General features: G+C 37.8%; 1 protein-coding gene across 2 annotated transcripts in view; it reads left to right on the plus strand.

Annotated features, from left to right (window-relative positions):
- The window catches only part of RAB3GAP1 (RAB3 GTPase activating protein catalytic subunit 1), a 124,139-nt gene that overhangs the window by 15,772 nt on the left and 88,001 nt on the right, over positions 1-20,366 (plus strand). Inside the window, exon 4 of one of the 2 annotated variants that reach the window (XM_080799792.1) lies at positions 18,861-18,993. In XM_080799792.1, coding sequence (XP_080655918.1) covers positions 18,861-18,993 — 133 coding nt within the window. Of the gene's footprint in view, positions 1-18,860; positions 18,994-20,366 lie in introns of those variants that run through there. The other variant, XM_080799793.1, reaches the window with a different exon arrangement.

Consider the following 20,366-nt stretch of genomic DNA (forward strand, 5'->3'; position numbering starts at 1 on the left):
TGGTGGCCGAAAAGAGTACTTGTTGCCTACAAAGCAGACTTACTTGGGCCAACCAGTGTGTCTTGTGCATACTTAAATCTACTGGCTAGTTCTTTTCCCTGAGGATCAGCCTGTTGTATTTGTTATGATTCACTTGTAGTTGGCTGTGTCCCCTTTTCTTAGGATCTCTTACTGTTAGAGTTCTTGGGTAGTTGGATGTTCTCTGGGTGAATTGTGGCTCTTTTTTGATTCAAGAGGGGCTAATATCAAGTTCCCCTTTGTTTCCGAATTTCCTTTGTTAGGGTTTTTAATAACCCTCTGGAACTAAAGTCAAAGTTCTATGTTGAAGAGCTTCCGGATTGAGCATTAATATCATTTCTCTCTCTACTTCTTTGCTTTTAGTGGGATGATCCTAATCTAGGCTGAGGGCCAACCAAGCTGCCTGTGAAGAGTGGAAGGTTACAGATGACTGTTTTTGTGTGTCTCTGTGAGATTAGATGTAATTTTTTATTAATTTCAAGTTGTCATGGCCAGTATCCATGACTGTATAATAAATACACTGAACTGGAAACTTTGCCATGAAACATTCATTACTATTGCAAACCTTGTCACATACTTCTATCCATTTCACAACAAACAAATTCCTCAAATGTAACAAATCTTATTTTTACCAAATACATGGAGAATGCAATGTCAGCTTTCTACTTTCTAGAGTAAATATGTTCTTTCACATTTTTTGCTGTCTTTTAGTTATTTTTGGAATCATCAGATACCTGCTGGAATTGAGTTCTATAGTAAGTCCCTCTTATCCATGTTACAAAAATGCCTTGGATGCCTGAAACCATGGATAGTACTGAATCCTATAGATATTTTTGCCTTTCTGTACGTACATATGGTAAACTTTAATTTGTGAAGTAGGCACAGTAAGAGATTAACAACAACTGATAATAAAACATCATAATTATAACAATGTCTTATTGTACTGTGCTCACCTATTTTTTTCTCCTTGTGATGATGTGAGATGATAAAACAACTATATGATAAGATGCAGTGAAGTGAATGACATAGGCACCGTGATACAGTGTTAGTCTCCTACTGATTTTCTGACGATATGTCAGGAGGAGGATCATCCACTTCTGGACCGACGTTTACTGTGGTTATCTGAAACTGTTGAAAGCAAAACTGTGGGTGAGGGGTGACTATTGTACTAGGTGTTTATTTGTATGCTACTTTGCCAGCATACTAGCGTATTTGTTTTGTTTTAGGAAAACTACTTGAAAAGCACTTGAGTCACTTGTGACTAGAGAAACAGTATGTTTTATTCCATAAATGGCTGAAATGTTCACTGAGTTTTATTTTTAAAAATCTTTATTTTTATTTTTTAAAGATTTATTTGTTTGAGAGAGAGAAAGATCTTGTGCATGTGTGAGTGTGAGCAAGGGGAGGGGCAGATGGAGAGGGAGAGAGAATCCCCAGGCAGACACCCCCCCCCCCCCACCAAGCATGGAGCTAGGCGCAGGGTTCCAACACAGGACCCCCAAGATTGTGACCTAAGTGGAAATCAAGAGCCAGCTGCTTAACCGACTGAGCCTCCCATGTGCTCCCTCTTTATTTTTTATTTTTTTAATTTTTTTTAAAGATTTTATTTATTTGCCAGAGAGAGAGAGAGTACACACAAGCAGGCAGAGAGGCAGGCAGAGGCAGCGAGAGAAGCAGGCTCCCTGCCAAGCAAGGAACCCGATGCGGAACTCGATCCCAGGACTCTGGGATCATGACCCGAACCGAAGGCAGCGGCTTAACCAACTGAGCCACCCAGGCGTCCCTCCCTCTTTATTTTTAAAGAAGATTCTTGTGCATTCAGATTTGAAACTGTGTGGAATGTTTTTCAGGCAGAGTAGATAGTTGTAAGATGTTGTGATTAAAGGAAAATCTTCTCAGTCTAAATTTTTTATTGAAATAAAATTTATATACCATACAGTTAACCAGTTTAAGGTGTATAATTTAATGGTTTTTAGTATATTGACTGAGCTGTACAACTATTACCACAATTTTAGAAGAGTTCCGTTACTCCCAAAAGAAACCCTATACCAGTTAGCAGTCACTTATGTTCTCTCCTCTCCTGAGGCAATAACTAACTTACTGTTTATCTCTATAGAATTGTCTGTTTTGAACATTTTGTATAAATGGAATAATACAATATGTAGCCTTTTGTGCTCAGCATAAAGTTTTCAAGATTGGCCTATATTGTAGCATTTATTAGTCTTTCATTTCTTTTTATTGCTATGTACTATTTCATTGTACGGATTCACCATATTTTATTTATACATTTATCAGTTGATTGACGTTTACATTGCTTCTAATTCTTGGCTAGTACAAGTAAAGCTGACCCTTCATGTATATGTTTTTTGCGTGGTTGTGTATTTTCATTTCTTTTGAGCATAATTGTTAGTTCGTATGGTAACTTTATTTTTAACCTTTTGAGGAATTGCCTGGCTGTTTTCCAAAGTGGCTACATCATTTTACATTTTTTTTAAAGATTTTATTTATTTTTTTGACAGAGAGAGATCACAAGTAGGCAGAGAGGCAGGCGGAGAGAGAGGGGGAAGCAGGCTCCCTGCTGAGCAGAGAGCCCCATGCCGGGCTCTATCCCAGGACTCTGAGATCATGACCTGAGTTGAAGGCAGAGGCTTAACCCACTGAGCCACCCAGGCGCCCCATCATTTTACATTTTTATCAAAAATGTATTTGTCCTGATCTCTTCACATCCTCATCAACACTTGTTACCTTTTTGATTATAGCCATCCTAGTGGATATGAAGTGATATCTCATTTTGATTTGCATTTGCCTAATGGCTGCTGATATTAAATATTTTTTTCATGTTCTTATTCGCCATTTGTATATCTCTATAGGGAAATGTCTATTCAGATCCTTTGCCCATTCTTAAATTGGGTTATTTGTCTTTTTATTATTCAGTATAAGAATTGCTTATACATTTTGGATACAAGTCCCTCAGCTGTATAATTTGCGAATACTTTCCCCTGTTTTTCATGTTGTAACATGTATCATTGGGGACTTTCTTTTAACTTTCTTCATGGTATCTATAGTTTTTGCTCCTACATTTAGATTTGTGATCCACTTTGAGTTAAGGAAAGGATCCCATTTCATTTTTTTGCATGTGGATATTCAGTTGTCTACAGATGATTTTTTAATACTTATATTTTAATACTGTCTGTGGTCAAAAGGATTCTTACTTCTGTGGATGAAAACTAATTTTAGCTCCATACCAGGTGGTTGTCTACCCTGGCTGTACACTGGAATCACTTTAGGAACTTTTAAAAAATTCTTGTGTTTTGGCAACAACCTCAGAGATTTTGTTTTAATTGGTCTGTTGTGGAACCTATTTATCATTACATTTTTTAAGCTTCTTCAGTGATTTTAAAGTCTAATCAGGTTGAGAATCATAGCTATATCCTCCTCAAAAAAAGAAACGGAAAAAAATTCACTGTTTTTTTAATGCTTTACTATATTTTTCTCCCTTCCAACAATGTGTTGCATTTGGCAGTAGAAGAAACAGTTTTTAGTTTGCTAAACAATTAATTGTTAAATTTATGTTTTTTTCTTTTTTAAAGATTTTATTTATTTGGCAGACAGAGATTACAAGTAGGCAGAGGGGCAGGCAGAGAGAGAGGGGGAAGCAGGCTCCCTGCTGAGCAGAAAGCCCGATGCGGGGCTCAATCCTAGGACCCTGAGATCATGACCTGAGCCGAAGGCAGAGGCTTTAACCCACTGAGCCACCCAGGTGCGCCCCCCCCCCCCTTTTTAAAGATTTTTATTTATTTGACAGAGATCACAAGTAGGCAGAGAGGCAGGCAGAGAGAGAGAGGAAGAAGCAGGCTCCCTGCTAAGCAGAGAGCCTGATGAGGGGCTCCATCCCAGGACCCTGAGGTCATGACCTGAGCCAAAGGCAGAGACTTTAAACCACTGAGCCACCCAGGCGCCCTAAATTTATATTTCTTAAATGGAGGATTATATTTTACATCATAGACCATTTAAGATGAAATTAGATTCTGGTAACAAGTAAATCCTAAAGATGACTTGTGTTTAGGTGTTAGAGAAAATCTCTTAATACAGAAAGGCAGTGCGTTTACTCATCTGTTTAACCCATGGAATGAGAAAATAAATTTCCAAATAAACACAGCAGGAGGACTCTGATGTACATATGTCAGTTCAAGTCAGAGAGTATACCTTTCAGATAGAGTAGATCACAATGTATATATTATCCAAATATATTACATTTTTCTAATACATCCACAAATATTTGTAAGTATATTTAAATATTTTCACTTATTTAAAATGTATTATATATTTCCTAGCATCTTTGGGACATATGGGGGTTATCATAAATATTAAAAAAAGGTAATTCCTAAGATAATTATTAAATGTGTAGGTACTATTGAGTTCTGGGATATAAAAGCAGAATAGAACAAAATCTTTGCTTTTTACACTCTAGTAGAGAAATAAATATATTAAAAAAATGATTAGTGGGGCGCCTGGGTGCCTCAGGTGGTTAAGTGTCTGCCTTTGGCTCAGGTTATGATCCCATGGTCTGGGATCAAGCTCCACGTCGGCTCCCTGGCATCAGGCTCCCTGCTTGGCTGGGAGTCTCCTTCTCGGTCTCCCTTTGGCTCCCCCATGTGTGCTCTCTTTCTCTCTCCATCAAATAAATAAACAAAATCTCAAGAAAAAAAAAAAGAAACTGCCAAACCGTTTTTCTAAACTGGTCATGCCATTTTATGTTTTTAGCAATGTATAAGATTTGTTATTCCATTCTTTCTGACAGGTGGGATCGTCAGATTTCTGTTTTTAGTCATTCCTTGGGTCTGAGGTGGTATCTCAATGTGGTTTTTAAATTTGGATTTCATGATGACTACTAACATGTGGTAGTATCTACTAATTCATCATAGTTAACTGTGTTCATTGGTCATTTTTTTAAATTCTAAAATATTTTACTTATTTATTTGAGAGAGAGAGAGAGAGAGAGGGATCATGAGGAGGGGGAGAGGCAGAGGGAGACGCATACTCCCTGCTGAGCAGGGAGCTGGATGTGGGACTTGATCCCAGAATTCTGGGATCATGACCTGAGCCAAAGGCAGACACTTAACTGACCCAAGCCACCCAGGCACCCTCATTGGTCATTTATATCTTCTTTTGCTAAGTGTTTTAGTCTTTTGCTCCTTTTTTTTTCTTAAATGAGATTGTTTAGTTTAGTTTTTTTTTTTTTAAGATTTTATTTATTTATTTGACAGAGAGAGGTCACAAGTAGGTAGAGAGGCAGGCAGAGAGAGAGGGGGAAGCAGGCTCCCCACTGAGCAGAGAGCCCGATGCAGGGCTGGATCCCAGGACCCTGAGATCATGACCCGAGCTGAAGGCAGAGGCTTAACCCACTGAGCCACGCAGGCGCTCCTGAGATTGTTTAGTTTTTTAAATTATCCTCATACTCTGGTTGTGAGTCCTTTGTCAAATACATGTATTTTGAATCTTTCCTTCAGTCATGGCTTCCTCAGTCATTTTCTTCTTGTCTTTTGATAAGCATAAGTTTTTATTTTAGTGAAGTTCATTTTCTTAAACTTTTTTGAAGTTTTATTTTAATTCCAGTTAGTTAACATACAGTGTTAAACTAGTTTTAGGTGTACACTTAGAGTGATTCAGCAATTCTCTGCATCACCTGGTGCTCATCCAAGTGCACTCATTAATCCCCATCACCTCTTTGAGCCATCCCTGCAAGGTTCTCTCCTTTGGTAACCATCAGTTTGTTCTCTATAATTAAGAGTCTGTTTCATTAATGAGGAGTACGTCACTTATTTTTCTTCATTCAGCTATTGATGGATGCACTTGAGCTGCTTTCATATCAGGGCTATTGTAAATAATGTTGCTATATAAACATGAAGGTGCATGTATCCCCATGAATTAGTGTTGTATTTTTTGGGTAAACTCCTAGTAGTTTGATGACTAGATCATAGGGTAGATCTGTTTTTAACTTTCTGAGGAACCTCCATACTGTTTTCCCCAATGGCTGCACCAGTTTGCATTCCCACTAACAGTGCAAGAGGGATCCTTTTCCTCCACATCCTCATAAACACTATTTTCTTATGTTTTTGACATTAGCTATTCTGATAGGTGTGAGATGGTATCTCACTGTGGTTTTGATTTGCACTTCCCTGATAATGAGCAATGCTGAGCATCTTTTCATGTGTCTTTTGGCCAGCTGAATGTCTTTTTTTGGAGAATTGTCTGTTCCTGTCTGCCCAGTTTTAATTGGGTTATTTGTGTTTTGGGTGTTGAGTTGTATCTGATCTTTATGTATTTTGGATACTAACCCTTTATGGGATATGTCATTTGCAAATATCTTTTCCATACAGTTTGTTGCCTTTTAGTTTTGTTGACTGTTTCCTTCATTGTGCAGATGTTTTTTATTTTGATGTAATCCCAGTAGTTTTGTTTTTGTTTATGTCTCCCTTGCCTGAGCAGACATATCTAGAAAAAAAGTTGCTGTGGCCAAGTTGCAGAGAAGTACTGCTTGTGTTCTCTTCTAGGAATTTTATGGTTTTAGGTCTCACATTTAGGTCTTTAATCCATTTTAAAGTTATTTTTGTATATCGTGTAAGAAAGTGGTCCAGTTTCATTCTTCTATATGTTGCTATCTACTTTTCCCAAACACATTTGTTGAAGAGATAATCTTTTGTTATTGGATATTCTTTCCTGCTTTGTTAAAGATTAATTGGCCATACAGTTGTGGGTTAATTTCTGAGTTTTCTATTCAATTATGTTGATTTATGTGTATATTTTTTTGCCAGTACCATAGTGTTTTGATCATTACAGCTTTGTAACATAACATGAAATCTGGAATTGTGATATCTCCAACTTTGTTTTTCTTTTTCAAAATTGCTTTGGCTGGGGGCTCCTGGGTGGCTCAGTCAGTTAAGCTTCTGACTCTTGATTTTGGCTCAGGTCATGATCTCAGGGTTGTGGGGTTGAGCTCCATGTTGGGCTCTGCACTCAGTAGGGAGTCCGTTTGAGATTGTCTCCCTCTGCCCCCTCCCTTGCTTGCATGTACACACTCTCTCTCTAAGATAAATAAATAAATCTTTATTTATTTATTTAAAAAATTTTTTTAAAAAAATAAAATTCTTTTTTTTTTTTTTAAGATTTTATTTATTTGTCAGAGAGAGAGAGCGAGAGAGAGAGCGAGCGAGCACTGGCAGACGGAGGCAGAGGGAGAAGCAGGCTTCCTGCTGAGCAAGGAGCCCAATGTGGGACTCGATCCCAGGACACTGGGATCATGACCTGAGCCGAAGGCAGCTGCTTAACCAACTGCGCCACCCAGGCGTCCCAATAAATCTTTTTTTAAAAAAGATAGTTTGCTTTGGCTAGTTCGGGTCTTTTGTGGTTCCATACAAATTTTAGGATTATTTGTTCTAGTTCTGTGAAGAATGCTGTTGGTATTTTGATAAGGATTGCATTAAATGAGTAGATTGCTTTGCGTAGTGTAGACATTTTAACAATATTTGTTATTCTGATCCATGAACATAGAATGTTTTCCCATTTCTTTATATCATCTTCATTTTTTTTCATCAGTGTTTTATAGTTTTAGAGTACAGGTCTTTCACCTCTTTGTTTCTTCCTAGGTGTCTTACTGTTTTCAGTGCACTTGAAAATGGGATTATTTTCTTAATTTCTTTTTCTGCTGCTTCATTTTTGGTATATAGAAATGCAACAGGGTGCCTGGGTGGCTCAGTTGTTAAGCGTCTCTCTTCTGCTCAGGTCCTGATCCCAGAGTCCTGGGATTGGCCAGCATACTGCTCCCTGCTCAGCTGGAAGCCCTGCTTCTCCCATGCTTTCCCTTTCCCACTCCCCCTGCTTGTGTTCTCTCTCTTGCTGTCTCTATCTCTGTCAAATTAATAAAATCTTTAAAAAAAAAAAAAGGAATGCAACAGATTTCTGTACCTTGATTTTGTATCCTACAACTTTACTGAATTCATTAATGAGTTCTAAGCAGTTTTTTGGTGGCATCTTTTGGGTTTCCTCTATACAGTATCATGTCATCTACAAATAGTGAAAGTTTGACTTGTTCCTCACTGATTTGGAAACCTTTGATTTTTTTTGTTGTTGTTTGATTGCTGTGACTGGCACTTCCAGTACTATGTTGAGTGAAAGTGGTCAGAGTGGCCACCCTTGTCTTGTTCTTGACCTTAGGGGAAAAGCTCTGTTTTTCCCCATTTTTCCCCATTTAAGCATGGTGAGTTTTAGTTGTGAGTTTTTCATATCAGGCCTTTATTATATTGATGTAGTTTCCTCTAAACATACTTTATTGAGGGTTTGTAGCATAAGTTGATATACTTTGTCAGATTCTTTTTCTCCATTACTGAAATGATCATATGGGTTTTATACTTCCTCTTACTGGGGTGATGCGTCACTTTGTTTGATTTGCGAATATTTAACCACCCTTGTATCCTGGGAATAAATCCCACTTGCTTGGGGTGAATGAATTTTTTTTTAAATGGTTGTTGTATTCAGTTTGCTAGATTCTGTTTAGTATTTTTGCTTCTGTGTTCTTCAAGGAATATTTGCCTGTATTTGTCTTCTTTTGTGGTGTCTATCTGGTTTTGGTATTAGGATAAGACTGGCCTGTTGGAATGAATTTAGGTTTTCCTTTTCTGTATTTTGGAATAGTTTGAGAGGAATAGATTTTTTTTTTTTAAAGATTAAAAAAAATATTTATTTGGGAGAGAGTGCCTAGTGAGTGAGAGAACACAAGTGTGGGGGGAGGGGCAAAAGGAGAGGGAGAAGCAAACTCCCTGCTGAGCAGGGAGCCTGATATGGGACTTGATTCCAGGATCTTGGGATCATGACCTGAGCTGAAGGCAGACACTTAACTGACTGAGCCACCCAGGCAGCTGAGAAGAATAGATATTAACTCTTATTTATTTATTTATTAAATATTTTATGTATTTGTCAGAGAGAGAGAGAGCACAAGCAGAGGGAGAAGGAGGCTCCCCACTAATCACGGAGCCCAACTTAGGACTTGATCCCAGGACCCCAGGGATCATGACCTGAGCCAAAGGCAGATGTTTTAATAACTGAGCCACCTAGGCATCCCAGCTCTTTAAACATTTGGTAGAATTCGCCTGTGAAGCCCTCTGGTCCTGGACTTTGATTACAGATTTAATTCCTTTGCTGGTTATTGCTCTGTTCAAATTTACTATTTCTTCTTGTTTCAGTTTTGATAGTTTATATGTTTCTAGGAATTTATACATTTCTTCTAGGTTGTCCAATTTGTTGGCATATAGTTTTTCATAATATTCTCTTATAATTGTTTGTATTTCTTTGTATTTTGTTTGTATTTCTTTGATATTTGATATTTTTGTTTCTCTTCTCTCATTTGTGACTTTGTTTATTTGGGTCCTCTTTTTTTATTGATCAGTCTGGCTAGAGATTTTTCAATTTTACTGATTTTTTTTTTCCCCCTAAAGAACCGGCTCCTGGTTTCATTGGTATGTTCTAGTGTGTTTGTTTTTTTTTTACATTTGTGTTTCATTTATTTCTGCTTTAATCTTTATTATTTCCTGCTTTCTGTTGGTTTTAGGTTTTGTTAATTGTTCTTTTTACAAAAGCTCCCTTACATGCAAGGTTAGGTTGTTTGAGATTTTTCTTGCTTCTTGAGGTAGACCTGTTCCTATAAACTTCCCTTTTAAAACAGATTTTCATATATCCCAAAGGTTTTGAACTGTTACATTTTCGTCTTCTTTTTCCCCTATGTACTTTGTTATTTCTTCTTTTATTTCCTGGTTGACTCATTTATTGCTTATTAGCATGTTATTTAATGTCCATGTATTTATGGTCTTTCCAGATTTTTTTCTTGTGGTTGACTTCTAGTTTCATAGTGTTGTCAGAAAAGATACATGGTGTATCTTCAGTCTTTTTGAATTTGTTGAGGCTTGTGTTGTGGCCTAATATGTGATCTGTTCTGGAAAATGTTGCATGTACACTTAAAAAGAAGGTGCATTCTACTTTCATTTGATATAATATCCTCCATAATAATATCTGTTAAATATCTAATATCTGTTAAATCCATTTGTACCACTGTGTCATTCAAAGCCATTGTTTTGTTGATGATTTTCTGTTTAGGTAGATGAGCTGTCCATTGATGTGAATGGGGTGCTAAAGCCCCATACTATTATTGTGTTATTATTGATTAGTTCTTTTATGTTTGTTATTAGCTATATTATGTATTTGGGTATTCCTCATTTTCTTAATATTTAATTTTATTATTAGTGCCTTTTGTGTCCTGTCAAAGGAGTCTTTGCCAGTCTCAAGTTTGTAAAGACAGTTCTCCGTTTTCCTCCATTTGAGTATCTTATTATTCCAGGACTGTTTGTTGAAAAGACCATCCTTTCCCCTTTCCCTACTGAATTGCAGTAGATCCTCTGTTGTAAAATGGAGAAGTGTGAATGTATTTCTGGACTATTATGTCTAAATGATCTGTTTGTCTTTATGCTACTACTATAGTGTCTTAATTATTACTATAGCAAAATAAGTCTTAAAATTAGGTAGTATATTTTTCATCAGAATTATTTTAGGTATTTTAGGTCCTTTGGATTTCATATTAGTTTTAGAATCAGCTTGTCAATTTCTACAACATGCCTGCTGGGATTTTTATTAGGATGGTGTTGAATTTATAGATCTGTTTGAGGAGAATGACATCTTAATGCTGTTGTGTCTTCCAGTCCAAGTACATTGAGCTCTCTTTAGGTCTTTAATAATTGCTTATCAATATTTTGAAGCATTCTTAGGTAGAATTCTTGCTCATCTTTTGTTACATGTATTTCTAGTTAATTTATTTTTGATGTTGTAAGAGTGGTATTAAAGAAATCATTTTCCGGTGGGACCAGGGAGGGAAACAAACCATAAGAGACTCTTAATCTCAGGAAACAAACTGAAGGTTGCTGGGGGGGTTGGGGGAAAGGGATAGGGTGGCTGGGTTATGGACTTTGGGGAGGGTGTGTGCTATTGTGAGCTGTGGATTGTGTAAGACTGAGGATTCACAGACCTGTACCCCTGAGGCAAATAATACATTATATGTTAATTAAAAAATCATTTTCCAAGTGTTTGCTGCCTGTATATAAAAATACAGAGGGTTTTTGTATGTTAATCTTGAATTCTCTAACTTCCTAAGCTCATCAGTTAGTTTTAGTAGTTTGTACATTGCTTTGGATATTCTAGGTACATATCAGATCATTGTGAATGCAGACAGTTTTATTTCTTTCCATTATATATGCTTATTTCTTTTTTATTGTCTGATCAAGGCCCTCAGAGGTTTTTTTTTGTTTTTTTTTAATTTATTTATTTTAATAAACATATAATGTATTTTTATCCCCAGGGGTACAGGTCTGTGAATCGCCAGGTTTACACATTTCACGGCACTCATCATAGCACATACCCTCCCCAATGTCCATATCCCCACCACCCTCTCCCGTCCCCCCTCCCCCCAGCAACCCTCAGTCTCTTTTTTGAGATTGAGTCTTTTATGGTTTGTCCCCCTCCCAATCCCATCTTCTTTCATTTTTTCTTTTCCTACCTCCCCCCAACCCCCCCGCATTGCATCTCCACTTCCTCATATCAAAGAGATCATATGATAGTTGTCTTTCTCCGATTGACTTATTTCGCTAAGCATGATACCCTCTAGTTCCATCCACGTAGTCACAAATGGCAAGATTTCATTTCTTTTGATGGCTACATAGTATTCCATTGTGTACATATACCACATCTTCTTTATCCATTCATCTGTTGATGGACATCTAGGTTCTTTCCACAGTTTGGCTATTGTGGACATTGCTGCTATAAACATTCGGGTGCACGTGCCCCTTCGGAGCACCACGTTTGTATCTTTAGGATATATACCCAGGAGTGCAATTGCTGGGTCATAGGGTAGCTCTATTTTCAGTTTTTTGAGGAACCTCCACACTGTTTTCCAGAGTGGTTGCACCGGCTTGCATTCCCACCAGCAGTGTAGGAGGGTTCCCCTCTCTCCGCATCCTCGCCAGCATCTGTCATTTCTTGACTTCTTCATTTTAGCCATTCTGACTGGTATGAGGTGGTATCTCATTGTGGTTTTGATTTGTATTTCCCTGATGCCGAGTGATGTGGAGCATTTTTTCATGTGTCTGTTGGCCATCTGGATGTCTTCTTTGCAGAAATGTCTGTTCATGTCCTCTGCCCATTTCTTGATTGGATTATTTGTTCTTTGGGTATTGAGTTTGATAAGCTCTTTATAGATTTTGGATACTAGCCCTTTATCTGATATGTCGTTTGCAAATATCTTCTCCCATTCTGTCAGTTGTCTTTTGGTTTTGTTAACTGTTTCCTTTGCTGTGCAAAAGCTTTTGATCTTGATGAAATCCCAATAGTTCATTTTTGCCCTTGCTTCTGTTGCCTTTGGCGATGTTCCTAGGAAGAAGTTGCTGCGGTGGAGGTCAAAGAGGTTGCTGCCTGCGTTCTCCTCAAGGATTTTGATGGATTCCTTTCTCACATTGAGGTCCTTCATCCATTTTGAGTCTTTTTTCGTGTGTGGTGTAAGGAAATAGTCCAATTTCATTATTCTGCATGTGGCTGTCCAATTTTCCCAGCACCATTTGTTGAAGAGGCTGTCTTTTTTCCATTGGATATTCTTTCCTGCTTTGTCGAAGATTAGTTGACCATAGAGTTGAGGGTCTATTTCTGGGCTCTCTATTCTGTTCCATTGATCTATATGTCTGTTTTTGTGCCAGTACCATACTGTCTTGATGATGACAGCTTTGTAATAGAGCTTGAAGTCTGGAATTGTGATGCCACTGACTTTGGCTTTCTTTTTCAATATTCCTTTGGCTATTCGAGGTCTTTTCTGGTTCCATATGAATTTTAGGATTATTTGTTCTATTTCTTTAAAAAAAATGGATGGGATTTTGATAGGGATTGCATTAAATGCATAGATTGCTTTAGGTAGAATAGACATTTTCACAATATTTGTTCTTCCAATCCATGAGCATGGAACATTTTTCCAGTTCTTTGTGTCTTCCTCAATTCTTTCATGAGTACTTTATAGTTTTCTGAGCATAGATTCTTTGCCTCTTTGGTTAGATTTATTCCTAGGTATCTTATGGTTTTGGGTGCGATTGTAAATGGGACTGACTCCTCAATTTCTCTTTCTTCTGTTTTGTTGTTAGTGTAAAGAAATGTGACTGATTTCTGTGCATTGACTTTATATCCTGACACTTTACTGAATTCCTGTATAAGTTCTAGCAGTTTTGGAGTGGAGGCTTTTGGGTTTTCCACATACAATATCATATCATCTGCAAAGAGTGATAGTTTGACTTCTTCTGTGCCAATTTGGATGCCTTTAATTTCTTTTTGTTGTCTGATTGCTGAGGCTAGGACTTCTAGTACTATGTTGAACAGCAGTGGTGATAACGGACATCCCTGCCGTGTTCCTGACCTTAGCGGAAAAGCTTTCAGTTTTTCTCCATTGAGAATGATATTTGCGGTGGGTTTTTCATAGATGGCTTTGATAATATTGAGGTATGTGCCTTCTGTCCCTACACTTTGAAGAGTTTTAATCAGGAAGGGATGCTGCACTTTGTCAAATGCTTTTTCAGCATCTATTGAGAGTATCATGTGGTTCTTACTCTTTCTTTTATTAATGTATTGTATCACATTGATGGATTTGTGGATGTTGAACCAACCTTGCAGCCCTGGAATAAATCCCACTTGGTCGTGGTGAATAATCCTTTTAATGTGCTGTTGGATCCTATTGGCCAGTATTTTGGTGAGAATTTTCGCATCTGTGTTCATCAAGGATATTGGTCTGTAATTCTCTTTTTTGGTGGGATCCTTGTCTGGTTTTGGGATCAAGGTGATGCTGGCCTCATAAAATGAGTTTGGAAGTTTTCCTTCCATTTCTTTTTTTGGAACAGTTTCAGGAGAATAGGAATTAATTCTTCTTTAAATGTTTGGTAGAATTCCCCTGGGAAGCCGTCTGGTCCTGGACTTTTGTTTGTTTGGAGATTTTTGATGACTGTTTCAATCTTCTTACTGGTTATGGGTCTGTTCAGGTTTTCTGTTTCTTCCTGGTTCAGTCGTGGTAGTTTATATGTCTCTAGAAATGTATCCATTTCTTCCAGGTTGTCAAATTTGTTGGCGTAGAGTTGCTCGTAGTATGTTCTTATAATTGTTTGTATTTCTTTGCGGTTGGTTGTGATCTCTCCTCTTTCATTCATGATTTTATTTATTTGGGTCCTTTCTCTTTTCTTTTTGATAAGTCTGGCCAGGGGTTTGTCAGTCTTATTAATTCTTTCAAAGAACCAGCTCCTAGTTTTGTTGATTTGTTCTATTGTTTTTTTAGTTTCTATTTCATTGATTTCTGCTCTGATCTTTATGATTTCTCTTCTCCTGCTGGGTTTAGGCTTTCTTTGTTGTTCTCTCTCCAGCTCCTTTAGGTGTAGGGTTAGGTTGTGTATTTGAGATCTTTCTTGTTTCTTGAGAAAGGCTTGCACCGCTATATATTTTCCTCTCAGGACTGCCTTTGTTGTGTCCCACAGATTTTGAACCGTTGTGTTTTCATTATCATTTGTTTCCATGAATTTTTTCAATTCTTCCTTAATTTCCTGGTTGACCCGTTCATTTTTTAGGATGCTGTTTAGTCTCCATGTATTTGCGTTCTTTCCAAATTTCCTCTTGTGATTGAGTTCTAGTTTCAGAGCATTGTGGTCTGTAAATATGCAGGGAATGATCCCAATCTTTTGATACCGGTTGAGACCTGATTTATGACCCAGGATGTGGTCTGTTCTGGAGAATGTTCCATGTGCACTAGAGAAGAATGTATATTCTGTTGCTTTGGGATGGAATGTTCTGAATATGTCTGTGATGTCCATCTGGTCCAGTGTGTCATTTAAGGCCTTTATTTCCTTGTTGATCTTTTGCTTAGATGATCTGTCCATTTCAGTGAGGGGAGTGTTAAAGTCCCCTGCTATTTTTGTATTACTGTCGATGTATTTCTTTGATTTTGTTATTAATTGGTTTATATAGTTGGCTGCTCCCATGTTAGGGGCATAGATATTTAAGATTGTTAGGTCTTCTTGTTGGACAGACCCTTTGAGTATGATCTAGTGTCCTTCCTCATCTCTTATTATAGTCTTTAGCTTAAAATCTAATTGATCTGATATAAGGATTGCCACCCCAGCTTTCTTCTGATGTCCCTTAGCATGGTACATTGTTTTCCACCCCCTCACTTTAAATCTGGAGGTGTCTTCGGGTCTAAAATGAGTTTCTTGTAGGCAGCATATTGATGGGTTTTGTTTTTTTATCCATTCTGATACCCTGTGTCTTTTGATTGGGGCATTTAGCCCATTAACATTCAGGGTAACTATGGAGAGATAGGAATTTAGTGCCACTGTATTGCCTGTAAGGTGACTGTTACTGTATATTGTCTCTGTTTCTTTCTGATCTACTACTTTTAGGGTCTCTCTTTGCTTAGAGGACCCCTTTCAATATTTCCTGTAGAGCTGGTTTGGTGTTTGCAAATTCTTTCAGCTTTTGTTTGTCCTGGAAGCTCTTTTTCTCTCCTTCTATTTTCAATGATAGCCTAGCCGGCTATAGTATTCTTGGCTGCATGTTTTTCTCATTTAGTGCTCTGAATATATCATGCCAGTTCCTTCTGGCCTGCCAGGTCTCTGTGGATAGGTCCGCTGCCAATCTAATGTTTTTACCCTTGTATGTTACAGACCTCTTTTCCCGGGCTGCTTTCAGGATTTTCTCTTTGTTGCTAAGACTTGTAAATTTTACTATCAGGTGACGAGGTGTGGACCTATTTTTATTGATTTTGAGGAGCGTTCTTAGCATCTCCTGGATTTTGATGTTTGTTCCCTTTGCCATATTAGGGAAATTCTCTCCAATAATTGTCTCCAATATACCTTCTGCTCCCCTCTCTCTTTCTTCTTCTTCTGGAATCCCAATTATTCTAATGTTGTGTCGTCTTATGGTGTCACTTATCTCTCGAATTCTCTCCTCGTGGTCCAGTATTTGTTTGTCTCTCTTTTGCTCAGCTTCTTTATTCTCTGTCATTTGGTCTTCTCTGTCACTAATTCGTTCTTCTGCCTCATTTATCCTAGCAGTGAGAGCTTCCATTTTTGATTGCACCTCATTAATAGCTTTTTTGATTTCAACTTGGTTAGATTTTAGTTCTTTTATTTCTCCAGAAAGGGCTTTTATCTCTCCGGGGAGGGTTTCTCTAATATCTTCTATGCCTTTTTCGAGCCCGGCTAGAACCTTGAGAATCATCATTCTGAACTCTAGATCTGTCATGTTACCAATGTCTGTATTGATTAGGTCTCCAGCCTTTGGTACTGCCTCTTGTTCTTTTTTTTGTGGTGAGTTTTTCTGCCTTGTCATTTTGTCCAGATAAGATTTGCTTTCTCCTCCTCTGGAATTCTGCTGTTCTTGGTGAGTGAAGTTGGTCTTGGCTGGGTTTCTTGTTGATCTTCTGGGGGAGGTGCTGGTTGTGGTGATTCTCCAGTGTCTTTGCCGCAGGCGGAATTGCACTGCCCTTGCCAGGGGCCGGGCTAAGTAATCCGCTGGGGTTTGCTTTTGGGAGCTTTTGTTCCCTTAATGCTTTCCGTAGAGTTCCGGAGGACGGCAATGAAGATGGCGGCCTCCCAATCTCTGGCCCGGAGGAGCCGAGAGCTTGGGGTCACGCTCCTCAGTGCGCCCTCAGAGAAAAGCGCCCAACCGCCCCTGTCTCCCTGGCCTCCGGTCGCACCTGGAGGAAAGCAGTCAATTGCTGGCACTTGGAAAAAAGCGCCCGGTCACTTCCGTCTCTGTGGCCTCTGGCCGCGCTCCGAGCCCACCCAGCCTGCGACCAGCTCAAGGTAACCTCGGGCTGAGAGCTCACTCCTCGCTTTGTCGCTGTAGCCCGCTTGCCCACTCTAATACCTGCGAGCTCTGCGGCACTCAGACACCCCCGGTCCTTCTGTGACCCCGCGGGACCTTGGGGTTACGCTGACCCCGCGTGGGCTTCCCCCCGGTTTAGCCTCCAGAGCGATGTCCCTCTGTGGAGCAGACTTTTAAAAGTCCTGATTTTGTGCTCCGTTGCTCTGCCGCTTGCTGGGAGCCAGCCCTTCCCCGCCGCGGTCTGTCTTCCCGTTGCTTTGGATTCACTTCTCCGCAGGTCCTACCTTTCAGAAAGTGATCGATTTTCTGTTTCTAGAATTGTTGCTCTTCTTCTCTTTGATTTCCCGTTGGATTTTAGGCGTTCACAATGGTTTGATAAGCTGTCTAGCTGATCTCCTGCTACCCGATGTCGTCTCAGCCTGCTACTTCTCCGCCATCTTGACTCCTCCCCACCAAGAGGTTATTTTTGATGAATCACTAGATTAGTTTTGAACCAGAGCTGTCATTTCTGATTGTTGTAATCATAAATATATACCATACTAAAAATCGGTGTCAAAGGACTGCATCATAATGGAATTGAAGGAGGCATATTAGAGTATTGTTTTTTGTTGAACTGATTATCTTAAAAAGTCTGTTTGGGAGCCAGAACCTGGATACCACCTGTTTATTGAATACAAGCAAATCCTCCTTGAGATGGCTGTTGGTAAAGTTGACAGTAGTTCTCAGAATCCAAAATTAGGATCAGATAATGTTTCTTCATATCATTTAAGTAGAGTATTTCAGCTTTTCTGTAAGCTTGACAAATGTGCTTTTCTCTCATTTTCTGGACTTTGCCCTTGTCCTTAGTTTTAGCCTTAATTGCTTTATAGTGGGCATTCCTCGTAGCACACCAAGCTCTTAAGTATACAGTTTGAGAATTTTGGTGTGGGCCATATATATATCTTAATTCAATACAGGTTAACCTTACTTTAGAGAAACCCAACATATGAAATTATAGGCTTTGATATGTATCATACATGGTGGTTTTTGTCTTAATAAAAAGATTGGTATTTGATATATTAATGTAATATACCCATAAGACATTTAAAATATGATTTAACGCCATTCAGAATTACAAATACTTTGCCAGAAACTCATATAAAAAATTTGAGTGTTCTACATTAGGTATGATCATGAGAACACTTTTTATAAAAACCCAACAACTCACAGACTCATTCCTTTCATATTTTCTGTCTAGTTTGGAACTGTCTGTGCTTGGCAAGTTGCTGGGTTGGTATTTTCTGCCTCATAGTGGTGCTCTGCTGCAGTGACTATACCTCCTCTCCAGTGGAAGGAATAGCTATGGGAGATTAGAAAATGGGAAAAATCCTTTTTTATGATTATGTTGTATAAGTCAGGGGGCTCTTTGGAACTTTAAATTAAAATATTTTCCAGTCAAGGGTTGCTATTTAAATGAAAATATTTAAATACCAAAGCTTGCTAAAGGAGGTTGCAGAAATATGTTAAGGAAGTAAGTCCTACAAATGTCATGTCACTCAAGTTGATTCTACAAACTGCTTTTGAGCAATTTCTGATGTCCAGTAATGCTCTGTACTATATAGTGATATCAGATTTGAGATTTTTATGATAAAAGTATATTTCGCTGCCATATTTTTTCCTAAATTTTAAAAATTTATGAAATGTTACCGTTCTCAGCTGAAAGTAACTCAGAGATTCTGCTAATGGTAGAAAGGTTTTTTTTTTTTTTTTTAATGTAAGAGGCAGGGGCTTACTGTATATTCTTGATTTTATATGTATATCTTACAAAAATTATTCAGAAATTATAATTTTGTATGTTTCTGGATAGTTAATATTTTAAGGGAACTTCCTTGAGGATGTTTTTTCCATTTTATTGTTAAATATAGGGTATATTTACTTCTGGCACATGGGAAGAGAAATCAGATGAAATTTCCTTTGCTGACTTCAAGTTCTCAATCACTCATCATTATCTTGTACAAGATTCCACTGATAAAGAAGGAAAGGATGAAGTATTGGAAGGTAAGTTGTTAACTACATATTTTGAAACTCTTGACTGTAAGAGTGATTATAATTTTGAATTATGAATTTAGTTCTCTTAATTAAATAGTGTCCTCTGGAGATGTTTTACATTTGCAAAGTTGTTTCACTACATCTGAAATAGAATATGATCTTTTTAGAGGGACAGTCATAGCAGCATTTCAAAATTAATTAGATTAGCAAAATATTTATTGCGTGCACTTTTAACCCCCAGTTAAAAGAAATTTACGGTCCAGTAGGGGATATATAGTCTATAAATAACTAATGGTCATAGGAGATAGAAAATGATAAGTGCCATCACAGAGCCCAGAAAAAGTGCTACTGAAGTTCTGAGAAGAAACGATCAGTTTTAACTGAAGAGAGATCAGGGAAGATGTAATGAAGAATTAAGCAATAAGCTGGGATTTGAAGGATTTAAAAATAAAAGTTATTTTCTGATTTATCAGTGTAGTGTTTTGGTTATACCCCAAAGTTTGTAGTCAGATCAAATGGATTAGAATTCAGGAGCCGAGGGCAGACGCCCAACTGACTGAGACACCTAGGCACCCCCCAAAATCTTTTCCTTGAGGTAGAGTAGCATATAATAGTGAGAGACCAAGGTATTGGAAAAATATGAATTTTGGAGCTGTCAGTCAAATACCCTTCTTTACTCACTTAAAAAATAAATATGCAGAATGTGTGTTAGTTTTTCGGGCAATTGATGATATTATGCTAAGTGAAATAAGAGAAAGACAGATATTGTATGATATCTCTTATATGTAGAATCTAAAAAAAAAAAAAGAAAACAAAACTCATCAGACTTACATTTATGAGACTAGATTGGTGGTTCCCAGAGGTGGAGGTTGAGGGGTGGGCAACATGGATGAAAGAGGTCAAAGTACACATTTACAGTTATAAAATAAATAAGTCACAGGGATGTAATTAATGTCCAGCATGGTAACTATAGTTAATCGTACTGTATCACATATGTGAAAATTGCTCAGAGAGTAAATTGTAAAAGTTCTTATGACAAGGAAATTTTTGTTGTTAACTGGTGACAGATGTTGACTAGACTTACGGTGATCATTTTGCAGTGTATACAATTAATGAGTTGTTATGATATTGTATACCTGACAGTAATATAATGTTAAATGTCAGTTATATTTCAGTTGAAAAAATAAGGAAAAAAGTTTTTCTGCTTAAAACAGATTATCATTTGTAAGTGTAGGCCTGAAATATTTGTACCTTTTCTTGTATAGGAATAAAATTATATAACCTTTTGTATTGTATGCATTCTTTTTAGAAACAATAAAATAGTTAGCATATGTATTCAGATTCGTAAACTAGGAGAGATAACATTGACCATCTATACACAT

Source organism: Martes martes (genome assembly GCF_963455335.1).
Source record: "Martes martes genome assembly, chromosome: 3".
In the NCBI taxonomy this organism is placed as follows: domain Eukaryota; kingdom Metazoa; phylum Chordata; class Mammalia; order Carnivora; family Mustelidae; genus Martes; species Martes martes.